The 15,477-nt window shown below is 40.4% G+C and overlaps 1 protein-coding gene across 1 annotated transcript in view; it reads left to right on the forward strand.

Moving 5' to 3' along the window:
* The first annotated feature begins 2,379 nt into the window (after window positions 1–2,379).
* LOC139403863 (solute carrier family 12 member 1-like) overlaps window positions 2,380–15,477 on the forward strand; it is a 36,663-nt gene continuing 23,565 nt past the window's right edge. The window contains exons 1-6 of the mRNA XM_071147029.1: window positions 2,380–2,649; window positions 6,893–7,030; window positions 9,453–9,528; window positions 11,161–11,256; window positions 12,334–12,473; window positions 12,637–12,747. Of these exons, the coding sequence (XP_071003130.1) occupies window positions 2,389–2,649; window positions 6,893–7,030; window positions 9,453–9,528; window positions 11,161–11,256; window positions 12,334–12,473; window positions 12,637–12,747 (822 nt within the window). The 5' untranslated portion in view covers window positions 2,380–2,388. The remainder of the gene's footprint in view (window positions 2,650–6,892; window positions 7,031–9,452; window positions 9,529–11,160; window positions 11,257–12,333; window positions 12,474–12,636; window positions 12,748–15,477) is intronic.

The raw sequence follows: 15,477 nt of genomic DNA on the forward strand, positions 1-15,477 counted from the left end.
GCTTCTTACTTTCTTACTGTGGATTGCTATGGAATTTTCACCAATACCTTACTCTGCGTCATTCCCAAACATTCTATGAAAGTATGAAAATGTGAAGAACCTATGTGCTCGCTTGTCAGAAGAAAAGGCATCATATTCTTCCTGGGGGTGTAAATAAATAGATTTGAATAAGATTTAATGTTGCTAAAACGCTGTCAGTTCCACTTTAAGTCTCATATTAACTTCCATATTAACACCTTTCATTTCCTGTCCACCTGTTCACCTCCTAGTGTTCTGCCACTCTGGGTTCAGCTTCAGGTTGAGGTTTATTTACCTGACATCATAGTACATTATGTGAAACATACTTAACATGTGATGTCATAAAATACTTCAAAAGATGGGTACAAATAATAGGCAACACTTTATTTAAAGGGTACCTACATATTGACTTCTTAACGCATTCAGAGTTCATGCAGAATGCTAACAGGGACTGTTCATGAAGAACTAATCCTAACAAGGACTGTGCATGAAGAACTAAGCCTAACAAGGACTGTGCATGAGGAACTAAGCCTAACAAGGACTGTTCATGAAGAACTAAGCCTAACAAGGACTGTGCATGAAGAACTAAGCCTAACAAGGACTGTTCATGAAGAACTAAGCCTAACAAGGACTGTGCATGAAGAACTAATCCTAACAAGGACTGTTCATGAAGAACTAATCCTAACAAGGACTGTGCATGAAGAACTAAGCCTAACAAGGACTGTTCATGAAGAACTAAGCCTAACAAGGACTGTGCATGAGGAACTAAGCCTAACAAGGACTGTTCATGAAGAACTAAGCCTAACAAGGACTGTTCATGAAGAACGAAGCCTAACAAGGACTGTTCATGAAGAACTAAGTCTAACATGGACTGTTCATGAAGAACTAAGCCTAACAAGGACTGTGCATGAGGAACTAAGCCTAACAAGGACTGTTCATGAAGAACTAAGCCTAACAAGGACTGTTCATGAAGAACGAAGCCTAACAGGGACTGTTCATGAAGAACGAAGCCTAACAAGGACTGTTCATGAAGAACTAAGTCTAACATGGACTGTTCATGAAGAACTAAGCCTAACAAGGACTGTGCATGAATAACTAAGCCTAAGAATTCCCACCTCCACAACACTCTTTCTATCTCTGTTCTATCAACAGAACATGTTGCTGATTTTTTTTCTTCATTATTAAGCACAGAAATAGATACTGGGATTGAGACAGACAATAGGCTTTACAAACACTAAGACTGTAGATGTATACACTGACAGAGTATCAACGCCAATTTACATAATTTGAGAATAAGGCAGAAGTTATTTCTCCACACCATGTGTCAATCATAAGCCCCTACCATTAGAGTCACATTGCCATTCCTCTCTAACCTATTCATTGTTTAGTGGCATATCATTAGAGTCTTTAACCTTTAAACTTTTTCCTTGTGACCTTAAGCCTACATTGTTTTTAAATATATTGAGTGATAATTCACTTTTTAAAATAATTCCTATCATTGGCAGATCATTTTGCGTATTTTAATCTATAGACTATAGACTATAGAAAGCTGCAATATGTAACTTTTTGGGCGACCGGACCAAATTCACATAGAAATGTGTGTTATAGATCTGTCATTCTCATTGAAAGCAACCAGGAAATGGCGTAGCGTTTTCTACATTGTGCATCTTTAATATAAGTAATCTGTTCAAGATATTGTACCTTAATAGTTGTATTAAGGTAAGATATCAATAAAATGATATTGAAATAAGAGAAATTACTTGTATTAGGTTTTTCGGCGGTTAAAATAAGCAAAATTGTCTGCCAATGTAGTCAGATAATGCAGCTTGCTACAAAAAAACTATAAAAAATACTAATTTTAAGTGAATTATCACTCAATATAAGATATTTAGGCTTGCTTTGATTTCACACTGCGAGCTCCAGGTCTTTATCTTCCAAGGTGTTTATTACTTGGTTAATGTTTAGTCAGAGGCTTTGTGGCCCTGAGGATGCAGCAAGGACATCTGAGACATACAGGGTTCTGAGAGTGGTTGGTAGAACCGCTGGTTCAGCCAATGGCTGAGTCCCAGGCAGAGCCCAGCATAGGGGCCAGGAGGATATAAAGCTGGGGTGGCAGAGCCAACCTCAGCCTATATGACAGGTCTATAGGTCAGCTCTGGACCTACACAAGGATTTAACTAAACAGAATAAGATGAACCAACACTAGTCTGTCATACCAGCGCTCCAAACCCATAGCTGCCGATTGCTTCTGATACTTAGACAGTCTCTAGGCCCTGACCAGAGGACTGAAGGACCTCAGTATTCCTTTTCTGTAGTGTTTGACCTGTAGAAGCCAGTAGGTGTGAGGAGCCTGTATTTACAGCCAGTCTGATGGAGAATGATGCCTATGACAGGATCGGGGACGAACCCCCTAATTACGAGGAGACGTCTTTCTCCGGTGGTACCACCTCTAACGGTAATGGGACCGGTAATGGAGAGCACCGGGCCGTCCGTCCGTCCGTGGTCAGTGCGTTTGGTCATGACACGCTGGACCGCGTGCCCAACATCGACTTCTACCGGAATGCTGGGAGTGTGAGCGGTAACCGTGCGGTCCGGCCGTCCCTGCAGGAGCTCCACGATGTATTCCAGAAGGTCAGTGTGTGTGTGTGTCCTCCTCACCTCTACAACCCCCTCCACACACATCTGTATATCACTCTCTTTTCCTTACCGACACACACAACTGTCTCCACCAAGTCAGCAGACTTCTAACTGGAATCAACTCTCCTTTAATCCAGACAATTCAGAAAGATCATTGAAATTCAGATTCAGTAAATGAAAAACATTTTTATGTGGAACATGTTTTGACAACAACATTGGCCTGTTTGTCTCTCAATTCAATGAAATCAATTCAAAGGGGCTTTATTGTTAAGGGAAACATATGTTTACATTGTCAAAGCAAGTTAAATAAATAATTAACTAAAGTAAGAAGAAAAAAGAAAACATCAACAACAAAAAACTATGTTCAGTAAACATTTCACTGATAAAGGCTTGAAAAGGATAAAGACGTGTCAAATGTTATATTATCAGCTATGTGTTTTAACAATGTACATATAGTTGTACTACGACTGGTAGGGGAAGAAAGGAAACAGATAAATATTGGTTGTATTTACAATGTTGTTTTCATGGCAACTTGTCACAAATCTCTCTCTCTGTTTGTATTGGTTTCTCTCTGTTCATTTGTTTATCTCACTCTCTCTTTCTCTTTCTCTCTCTGACTGTGTGACAGATTACTATCATGTGATTGGGTCATGTCTGTTCTAAAGAAGGGAAAGTCACTTCCCACTGGGCACAAATTGGTTGAATCAATGTTGTTTCAGCTTAATTTCTCAACATATTGTGATGTGGAATCTATGTGGGAAATACATTGGATTTGAAAAAAGTAATCAACAGCTGTTTTGAGGGTAACATTTCAACCACAAGATTGTGTCATCATGGTAACCAAATGTCCACATAGACAAACCTTGTATAAAATATGTTGGATTTGTACCTTTATAACAACGTCAGATCTTCAACATTATATCCACTATCAGTAGAACAAGAAAAGACAATAGGCTAGGCAGCACCTCCTACTGGAGAACTGATTTATCTACAGCTACCCTCTGGCCTCACATCCAGGGTTTAAACAAGTCCTGCTGAGCTATGATGCTCCCGAGTGGCGCAGCGGTCTAAGGCACTGCATCTCAGTGCTAGAGGCGTCACTACAGACCCTGGTTCGATCCCGGACTGTATCACCGTGATCGGGAGTCCCATAGGGCGGCACACAACTGGTGCAGCGTCGTCCGGTTTAGGGAAGGGTTTGGCCGGGGTAGGCCGTAATTGTAAAATAAGAATTTGTTCTTAACTGACTTGCCTGGTTAAATGAAGGTTAAATAAAAATGTTTTATAAAATAAGGACATTTGTCACTGACTTTTACCAGTGTGATTTGCTGTTGCTATCGAACCCATTCTAAAGGGTAGGTTTAACAGAGCAAATTACATGTGACCATAATGTATCAATCATGTATCATCAATTAAGCTATTTTTAGCCCTATGTAGCATTTTCAAAGTCATCAACAGCTATTGTTTCAATTCAACCCAGGATTGAACTAAAAATAGACAATAGGATTTCCAGTGATAGTGATATTGAATTGTGTTTGGTTGTCAACGCAACCAAATATCAACATTTGAAGGAGATGTATATTCTGCTTGGATAGTTCCATCTGTACCACTGACTTAGTCTGGCTTTAATTCCACTTCGTTTTCAAATGAATCATTGTTGGATAAATAAATGTTGGATTGTCTCCATCTCAATCCAAAATCTAAGTTAAACAACAGGACTAAATCAAATTCAACTTTATTTAAAGTGTATTTAAACAACAGGACTAAATCAAATTAAACTTTATTTAAAGTGCATTTAAACAACAGGACTAAATCAAATTCAACTTTATTTAAAGTGCATTTAAACAACAGGACTAAATCAAATTCAACTTTATTTAAAGTGTATTTAAACAACAGGACTAAATCAAATTCAACTTTATTTAAAGTGTATTTAAACAACAGGACTAAATCAAATTCAACGTTATTTAAAGTGCATTTAAACAACAGGACTAAATCAAATTCAACGTTATTTCAAGTGCATTTAAAGTTTCATTTGCCTTTAATTCAGTGCAAGCAGAAGATAAATCTCCTTCACATGTTGATATTTGGTTGTTTACAACCAAACACAATTCAATATCACTTTTGAAATACAATAAACAGCCTATTAACTTGTTAACAAATTATATGGTGGATCCACATCTCCAACTCAGCCAAAAATAAAAGTTAAAGAATGGGATTAAGCCAGTTGACAGATGGAACTATCCAAGCAGTAGATACATCTCATTTAAATGTTCATATTTGGTTGCCTTGTCAACCAAACACAATTCAATTGTAATACAGTAAATAGGCTATCTTACAAACTAATGAAACATTCACCCTTAAAATGAGCAACACATCCATGGTCACAGTTTGAGGTTACTGTAACTATAAATGTCTTCTTCCATCATCATATAAAGCATGCATGTTGAAGATAGCATGCAGAGGTATTCACAGGTCTGTGGAGATATTCACAATTGCTGTAATAATCTGCCCAGAATCTCAAACAGCGTTGATCACTTGCACCATGTACTTTGAATGTAATCTCAACTGTAATCCAGGTCATTTGGTTCTGCTATTAGATAAAGGACAGTAATAAGTAACACATAAATAAATCAACCAAATATCTGACATTGTTTTCCCATTTGAACTTTTGCTGTGTCTTTAATGGTTAAAAGCACAGTGATATACATTTGGGTGATAACTAAACCAGATATCTGACATTGTTTTTTCATTTGAATTTGGTTGTGCTTTTAGATGGTTGAAAGCATAGTGATAACACATTGGAAATTCAACTAACTTTCGGCTCTCTTTTTGAGTGGGTGAATATAGGTTGTAATCTCATTGATCAAGGTCTCAACCAAATATTTCCCAATTATCCACGTTGAAATGAGGTGGAGTGTGCAGTGGGTTGGCCTTGGATTGGTCAACTCATTCCTCTTAAAGCATTTATAGACCTACTGTGTCCTGAAAGAGAACAACATGAACTCTCTGGAGGAAAGAACATATGTTTTACAGTCTCAGAGAGGAAGATAAGAGAGAGAGATAAATGGACTTTATAGTCCTTTAATCATTCATTTCACTGGAAACATTCCTGCCACTTTCATTAACCGCAGTTCAACCATCTTTCACACCCTATAAACCTTCTGCCAACACTGGGACTGAACAGTCGTCAAAGACAGAGATAAGAATAGATCTACACAATGGTTGACATACTGACAGGCTAAAGTGTTTTATAGATTTTTAACACCTTTGGGTGACAGCCAGTCTGTTATCTCTGTCTGACAGCCACGCCACGCCCTACACCAGACAGAGATCTGAGCATCTCATTAAAGAGCTTGGTACTCATGTGTCCTTTAAACACTTCATATTCGTCTTACAAAAAGTTTAAACTGGGTCCACCCTGTTCTCTTTCTGTTCTATTCCCTCTCTCTCTCCTTCTCTCTCTCTCTCTCTCTCCTTCTCTCTCTCTCTCTCTCAGTTCTATTCCCTCACTCTCTCCTTCTCTGTTCTATTCCCTCACTCTCTCCTTCTCTCTCTCTCTCTCTCACTCTCTCTGTTCTATTCCCTCACTCTCTCCTTCTCTCTCTCTCTCTCCTTCTCTCTCTTTCTCTCTCTCTCTCCTATCTCTCTCTCTCTCTCCTTCTCTCTCTCTCTCTCCTTCTCTCTCCCTCTCTCCTTCTCTCTCTGTTCAATTCCCTCACTCTCTCTCTCTCTCTCTCTCTCTGTTCTATTCCCTCACTCTCTCTGTTCTATTCCCTCACTCTCTCCTTCTCTCTCTCTCTCTCTCTCTCTCTCTCTCTCTCTCTCACACACAGAGTGCAGTCTTCAAGGACAAGCACACAGTATAATAATGCTTCTCCAAACATGTATTCATCTTCATCAGAATCAAACTGCACAACTCTCTCTCACACACACACACACACACTCAGGAACAAGAACACTGCGTCTCTTGTTTGATTGATTTAGAAAGAGAACATTTCAACAGGGTTCTGACCTCATAGAGACTTACCTATCTAACAGGAGGCCCAGAATTCTAACATCAAGTTACTGCACTGCTAACTCTCTCTGATTTCCTAAAGACAAAACTAATCTAAACTTCCTCTAAAGTTTCAACAAATTCCTTCTTCCTCTACCAGCCGTATTCTTTATCTTCCTCCAGGTAGACTGGAGTGATATGTACCCCTGACAAGTCTTTTCCTCTCCTATTTTCTCTCTCTAGAATGGAAGGATCTCAGTGACGAACACGGTGGAGGACAGAGAGGGGAGCGACGGGACGCCGTCAGACGATGTGGAGTCTGTCATTCCCCTGGACAACAAAGATGGAACCGTGAGGTTCGGCTGGATAAAGGGAGTCCTGGTTAGTAGAGATGGGTTACTGTTATGAGAACTTTGTAAACTGAACTTCACTTAAATTATTCTGTCTATTACTAAGGATTTGTAAGGTTCTTATTGAAATGAAATATACAGAGGCCAGTTTACAATAGTCAGTAAGGTTTATATACGAGAGCGCTGCTGTACATATACAAAGACATTCCTTTTATAACTTTCTCTTACCCTACACACATACATACACACCAACATAGGGGTTTCCTCATGAGTCTCACCACAGTTTATTACCACTCAGCTGACAGTTCCAGTCTCCCCCAGATACAAGAGCTCTGGAGGGGCCCTCCCTGTCCTACCTTATCTCCCCAGAGTTACAGCCAGGTCGGTTCAAACATAGGTTAATGCCCCTCTTCGTTCTCTTTCGACACACACATACATTCCTTTCTTCCTAGGTCTATGCTACATAACCCCTTCCTAATCAACAAACATTATTTAACACTACTAGAAAGATAGGGTAGAATTCTGTTAGTTATAATTCTACGTTAAATGTATACATCATTTAGTCATTATTCATAATAAATCCCATAACAGTTGCATTGGACAGGGTTAGGAGGGTCCTGGGGAGTGGAGATGGGTTATATTAGACAGGGTTAGGAGGGTCCTGGGGAGTGGAGATGGGTTATATTGGGGCAGGGTTAGGAGGGTCCTGGGGAGTGGAGATGGGTTATATTGGGGCAGAGTTAGGAGGGTTCTGGGGAGTGGAGATGGGTTATATTGGACAGGGTTAGGAGGGTCCTGAGGAGTGGAGATGGGTTATATTGGGGCAGGGTTAGGAGGGTCCTGGGGAGTGGAAATGGGTTATATTGGACAGGGTTAGGAGGGTCCTGGGGAGTGGAGATGGGTTACATTGGACAGGGTTAGGAGGGTCCTGAGGAGTGGAGATGGGTTACATTGGGCAGGGTTAGGAGGGTCCGGGTTAGTAGAGATGGGTTACATTGGACAGGGTTAGGAGGGTCCTGGTTAGTAGAGATGGGTTACATTGGACAGGGTTAGGAGGGTCCTGGGGAGTGGAGATGGGTTATATTGGGGCAGGGTTAGGAGGGTCCTGGGGAGTGGAGATGGGTTATATTGGACAGGGTTAGGAGGGTCCTGGGGAGTGGAGATGGGTTATATTGGGGCAGGGTTAGGAGGGTCCTGGGGAGTGGAGATGGGTTGTATTGGGGCAGGATTAGGATGGTTCTTAATGGGGTCCTGGCGAGGGCAGCTGGTTATGGGAACTGGCCTGTCCTAATGGGAACCTGGTGAGGGAAGTTTGTTATAGGGACTGGTCTAATGGGATCCTGGTGAGGGCAGTTGGTTATGGGGACTGGCCTAATGGGATCCTGGTGAGGGCAGTTGGTTATGGGGACTGGCTTGTCCTAATGGGATCCTGGTGAGGGCAGTTGGTTATGGGGACTGGCCTAATGGGATCCTGGTGAGGGCAGTTTGTTATGGGGACTGTCCTAATGGGATCCTGGTGAGGGCAGTTTTATGGGGACTGGCCTAATGGGATCCTGGTGAGGGCAGTTGGTTATGGGGACTGGCCTAATTGGATCCTGGTGAAGGCAGTTGGTTATGGGGACTGGCCTGTCCTAATGGGATCGTGGTGAGTAGGAATGGAGTCTTAGAGAGTGTGGCTGGATATCGAGCAGGGTGAATGGGGAGTCCTGGTCTGTGTGGTCAGGTTATGGGAACTTCTTCTACTGGGGGTCACTGGGGGTCACCCTGGCCACTCCTGAGCTGTATATCACAACCCAGCATCAATGAGTTAACCTGCATACCTCAGTGATACCCTGACAGGTCACATGATCTGTCTGGAAGCCTCAGACACAGACACCGACACAGCGATAAAGAGATTCAGATAGTTATTCTGTCATAACCCGGTCTCTATCTAACCTAACTACGATCTGACTGGAAGCGAAGAGACAAGGTCAAAGTGATCCTGCCTTATGTGTAACTCAGGGCTAACCCCAGTCTCTACCTAACCTAGCCTCTCTCCTACTCTCTGTCTCTCTCCTCCTCTCTCTCGTCCTCTCTCGCCGCCTCTGTCTCCTCCTGTCCCTCTCCTCCTCTCTCTCCTCCCCTCGCTCTCCTCCTGTCTCTCCTCCTCTCTCTCCTCCTCTGTCTCCTCCTGTCTCTCTCCTCCTCTCGCTCTCCTCCTGTCTCTCCTCCTGTCTCTCCTCCCCTCGCTCTCCTCCTGTCTCTCCTCCTCTCTCTCCTCCTGTCTCTCCTCCTCTCTCCTCTCTCTCCTCCTCTCTCCTCTCTCTCCTCCTGTCTCTCCTACTGTCTCTCCTCCTCTCTCCTCTTTTCTCTCCCCCTCTCCCTCCTCTTGTCTTCCCTCCTCTCTCATCCTCTCTTTCCTCCTGTCTCTCCTCCACTCTCCTCTCGCTCCTCTTGTCTTTCCTCCTCTCTAGGTGAGATGTATGTTGAACATCTGGGGTGTGATGCTGTTCATCCGTCTGTCCTGGGTGTTTGGACAGGCCGGCTGGGGTAAGTACAACACAGAGTAATAAATAATTACACCACACACACTATCAGAAAAAAGGAGTGCTATGTAGCAGGCTCCTTTTCAGGTCAGATAGAACCCTTTAGGTTTCCAAAAAGAACCAGGTTACAAAAAAATAATCTGGATTCCAAATAGATAAAGGTTGGTATTGGGAACCAGAAAGAGTTCTACCCATCTTAAATTCAGAGGGTTCCCCAATACTCCCCTACAGAAGTGCTATTCAAAGTTGGGGTTGCGATGGGGTAACTGCAGTGAGGTCACGATAGGGTAACTGCAGTGGGGTCGCGATGGGGTAACTGCAGTGGGGTCACCAAAATGTTTTTAAAAATCATATTTTAAACAATGAGGAGTACAGATTATTACTGTATTACTGTATACAATATACAAACATTTTGAGAAAGATAATTTGAAAGCTACAATTTTATTGAGAAAATGTATTTATTGGTTTCTTTTCATGTTGATAAGAAATGAATATGCAATGAACATTTTAAGGTTGTGTCTTTAGATTTGGGTTGGGGTCTCAAGAAATGATTGGGGGGAAAATGGGGTCCCCAGAAATTCTGGTGGAAAAAATTGGCTCCCCGCTGGAAAAGTTTGAATACCTCTGACCTACTGGGACATTCTTTGTTGCACTCTTTGTTTCTGAGAGTGTAGACATGCAAAAATATGTACACCACAAAAAGACAACCAGTCAGCTCCCAGTGTCCTTCACTCTGAGGTCAAAGCAAAGGAAGTAGCTTGAATGTACCAGGTGTGTGTATGTGTGTGTGTGTGTTTGTGTGCATGTGTGTGTTTCTCAGGGGTGAGGACCTCTTTATGGAGCATAACTAATGTATTTCAGAGCGCTGGCTGCAGTGCAGATAGAGACCATGACAGATATCAGAGTAAACCGCCTGCTGGAACTAACAGCCTGCAGGCCTACAGCACCATTAGTCCTGAGAATGGACCATTTCAGACGCACAGAAGGCTTCACTGTGTTTCTCAAGGTGTTAGAGGTGACTGGAGGGGACAGAAGGCTTCACTGTGTTTCTCAAGGTGTTAGAGGTGACTGGAGGGGACAGAAGGCTTCACTGTGTTTCTCAAGGTGTTAGAGGTGACTGGAGGGCACAGAAGGTGTGGTCAGGTGTTAGAAAGAGGAGGTGGTAGATTATTTCAGAACCAGCACAGTGTGACAAAAACAGCACTCTACACTCCTTTATACACGGGTTCTTAAAGTCGTACTCCAGTTTCTGATTTAGCTCATTTATCAGCTGATTTACTTAACAAAAGGCACATCTCAATAGGTGGTCCAGGTTTCCTTATGATATGGCACAAGTGGGGGTTGGCCTTTCCTCTTCTGTTCTCTAATGCTCCTCTATTGTTCCTCAAGCAAGGGAGGAGGCGGATGACATCACAACTTCCCATCAGACCAACTCCTTGAAGTTTGCAGTTGTGTTTTTTTTTTAAACGATTTTGCTCAAAACATAAAATTGCTGGAGGACCATCTTTAAGAAGAAAAGAAAGACATTTCAGTGTGGAATTCAAACTTTGCAAAACATTGTATGCCTTCACATGTAGACAGACTGTAAATGGCCTGAGCAGGGGTGAGTTGGATTAACAGGTATTTTGTGTTTTAGGTCTGGGCATTGTGGTCATTGCTCTGAGCTGTGTGGTGACCACCGTCACAGGTCTCTCCATGTCTGCTATCTGCACCAATGGAGTGGTACGAGGAGGTGAGTCAACCAAATCAAATCAAATGTTATTTGTCACATGAGCCGAATACAACAGGTGTCGGTAGACCTTACAGTGAAATGCTTACTTACAAGTCCTTAACTAACAATGTTTTGAGAAAAATAAGTGCTAAGTAAAAAAAAACATAAGAAAAAATAGAAAAATAACAAATAATTAAAGAGCAGCAGTAAAATAACAGTAGCGAGGCTTTATACAGGCACTCAACACATTATAAACATGAGACAATGTTGAAAAAACAAGGAGAGCTCAAAGGTTGTTTTCAATGACTGTCCACTGTATGTACAAGTAGAGGAATGTTATTATCCTTGCTCCCTACCTGCTCTGTGTCCACTGTATGTACAAGTAGAGGAATGTTATTATCCTTGCTCCCTACCTGCTCTGTGTCCACTGTATGTACAAGTAGAGGAATGTTATTATCCCTGCTCCCTACCTGCTCTGTGTCCACTGTATGTACAAGTAGAGGAATGTTATTATCCTTGCTCCCTACCTGCTCTGTGTCCACTGTATGTACAAGTAGAGGAATGTTATTATCCCTGCTCCCTACCTGCTCTGTGTCCACTGTATGTACAAGTAGAGGAATGTTATTATCCCTGCTCCCTACCTGCTCTGTGTCCACTGTATGTACAAGTAGAGGAATGTTATTATCCTTGCTCCCTACCTGCTCTGTGTCCACTGTATGTACAAGTAGAGGAATGTTATTATCCCTGCTCCCTACCTGCTCTGTGTCCACTGTATGTACAAGTAGAGGAATGTTATTATCCCTGCTCCCTACCTGCTCTGTGTCCACTGTATGTACAAGTAGAGGAATGTTATTATCCCTGCTCCCTACCTGCTCTGTGTCCACTGTATGTACAAGTAGAGGAATGTTATTATCCCTGCTCCCTACCTGCTCTGTGTCCACTGTATGTACAAGTAGAGGAATGTTATTATCCCTGCTCCCTACCTGCTCTGTGTCCACTGTATGTACAAGTAGAGGAATGTTATTATCCCTGCTCCCTACCTGCTCTGTGTCCACTGTATGTACAAGTAGAGGAATGTTATTACTGATTGGTTTCCAGGAGGGGCGTACTACCTGATATCACGTAGTCTGGGACCAGAGTTTGGCGGTTCCATTGGTCTCATCTTCGCCTTCGCTAACGCTGTTGCCGTGGCGATGTATGTGGTGGGCTTCGCAGAGACTGTGGTTGACCTACTCAAGGTACGTAGCAACTGTGTGTGTGTGTGTGTGTGTGTGTGTGTGTGTGTGTGTGTCAGATCACTGACTGTGGTCCCTCTCTCCCTCTCCCCCCTCTCTCTCTCTACCTCTCCATGTGCATCTCTCTCTCCACCTCTGTCTCCCCCTCCTTCCCTCTCCTCTACAGGAAAACAATGCCATTATGATAGATGAGCTGAATGACATCAGGATCATCGGCTGTATCTCGGTGGTACTGCTGCTGGGGATCTCAGTGGCCGGGATGGAGTGGGAGGCCAAGGTGAGATACTACACTACGCTACATTACATTATACTACACATTATACTACATTAAACTACAGTACACTACATTATACAACACTACGCTACATTATACTACATTATACTAGACTATGCTACATTACATTATACTACACTACACTACAATAAACAACACTACTCTACATTATACTACACTACAATAAACAACACTACTCTACATTATACTACATTATACTACACTACATTATACAACACTACGCTACTCTACGCTACATTACATTATACTACTCTACACTACACTACATTATACTACTCTACACTACATTACATTATACTACTCTACACTACACTACATTATACTACTCTACACTACACTACATTATACTACTCTACACTACATTACATTATACTACTCTACACTACATTACATTATACTACTCTACACTACACTACATTATACTACTCTACACTACATTACATTATACTACTCTACACTACACTACATTACATTATACTACTCTACACTACATTACATTATACTACTCTACACTACACTACATTACATTATACTACTCTACACTACATTACATTATACTACTCTACACTACTCTACACTACATTATACTACTCTACACTACATTACATTATACTACTCTACACTACACTACATTATACTACTCTACACTACATTACATTATACTACTCTACACTACACTACATTATACTACTCTACACTACACTACATTATACTACTCTACACTACATTACATTATACTACTCTACACTACATTACATTATACTACTTTACACTACTCTACACTACATTACATTATACTACTCTACACTACACTACATTACATTATACTACTCTACTCTACATTATAGTATACTACTCTACTCTACGCTACATTACACTACTCTACTCTACGCTACATTACAGTATACTACTCTACGCTACATTACACTACTCTACTCTACATTTCATTATACTACTCTACGCTACATGACATTATACTACTCTACGCTACATTACACTACTCTACTCTACGCTACATTACAGTATACTACTCTACGCTACATTGCACTACTCTACTCTACATTTCATTATACTACTCTACATAACATTATACTCTACTCTACGTTACTCTACGATACATTATCTACATTACATTATACTACGCTACATTACATTATACTACTCTACGCTACTCTACGCTACGCTACATTACATTATACTACTCTACACTACACTACATTATACTACTCTACACTACTCTACACTACATTACATTATACTACTCTACACTACACTACATTATACTACTCTACACTACTCTACACTACATTACATTATACTACTCTACACTACACTACATTATACTACTCTACACTACTCTACGCTACAGTACATTATACTACTCTACACTACACTACATTATACTACTCTACACTACTCTACACTACATTACATTATACTACTCTACACTACATTACATTATACTACTCTACATTACATTACATTATACTACTCTACACTACATTACATTATACTACTCTACACTACACTACATTATACTACTCTACACTACTCTACACTACATTACATTATACTACTCTACACTACATTCCATTACATTATACTACTCTACACTACTCTACGCTACATTACATTATACTACTCTACACTACCTAACACTACATTACATTATACTACTCTACACTACACTACATTACATTATACTACTCTACACTACATTACATTATACTACTCTACATTACATTATACTACTCTACACTACATTACATTACATTATACTACTCTACACTACACTACATTACATTATACTACTCTACACTACACTACATTACATTATACTACTCTACACTACTCTACACTACATTACATTATACTACTCTACACTACACTACATTACATTATACTACTCTACACTACATTACATTATACTACTCTACACTACATTACATTATACTACTCTACATTACATTATACTACTCTACACTACACTACATTACATTACATTATACTACTCTACACTACTCTACACTACATTATACTACTCTACACTACATTACATTATACTACTCTACACTACATTACATTATACTACTCTACACTACATTACATTATACTACTCTACATTACATTATACTACTCTACACTACATTACATTATACTACTCTACTCTACACTACATTACATTATACTACTCTACACTACTCTACACTACATTACATTATACTACTCTACACTACACTACATTACATTATACTACTCTACACTACATTACATTATACTACTCTACACTACATTACATTATACTACTCTACACTACACTACATTATACTACTCTACACTACTCTACACTACATTACATTATACTACTCTACACTACATTCCATTACATTATACTACTCTACACTACTCTACGCTACATTACATTATACTACTCTACACTACCTAACACTACATTACATTATACTACTCTACACTACACTACATTACATTATACTACTCTACACTACATTACATTATACTACTCTACACTACATTACATTATACTACTCTACATTACATTATACTACTCTACACTACATTACATTACATTATACTACTCTACACTACACTACATTACATTATACTACTCTACACTACATTACATTATACTACTCTACACTACACTACATTACATTATACTACTCTACACTACTCTACACTACATTACATTAT

The sequence above is a fragment of the Oncorhynchus clarkii genome, unplaced genomic scaffold (assembly GCF_045791955.1).
Source record: "Oncorhynchus clarkii lewisi isolate Uvic-CL-2024 unplaced genomic scaffold, UVic_Ocla_1.0 unplaced_contig_3708_pilon_pilon, whole genome shotgun sequence".
NCBI lineage: Eukaryota > Metazoa > Chordata > Actinopteri > Salmoniformes > Salmonidae > Oncorhynchus > Oncorhynchus clarkii.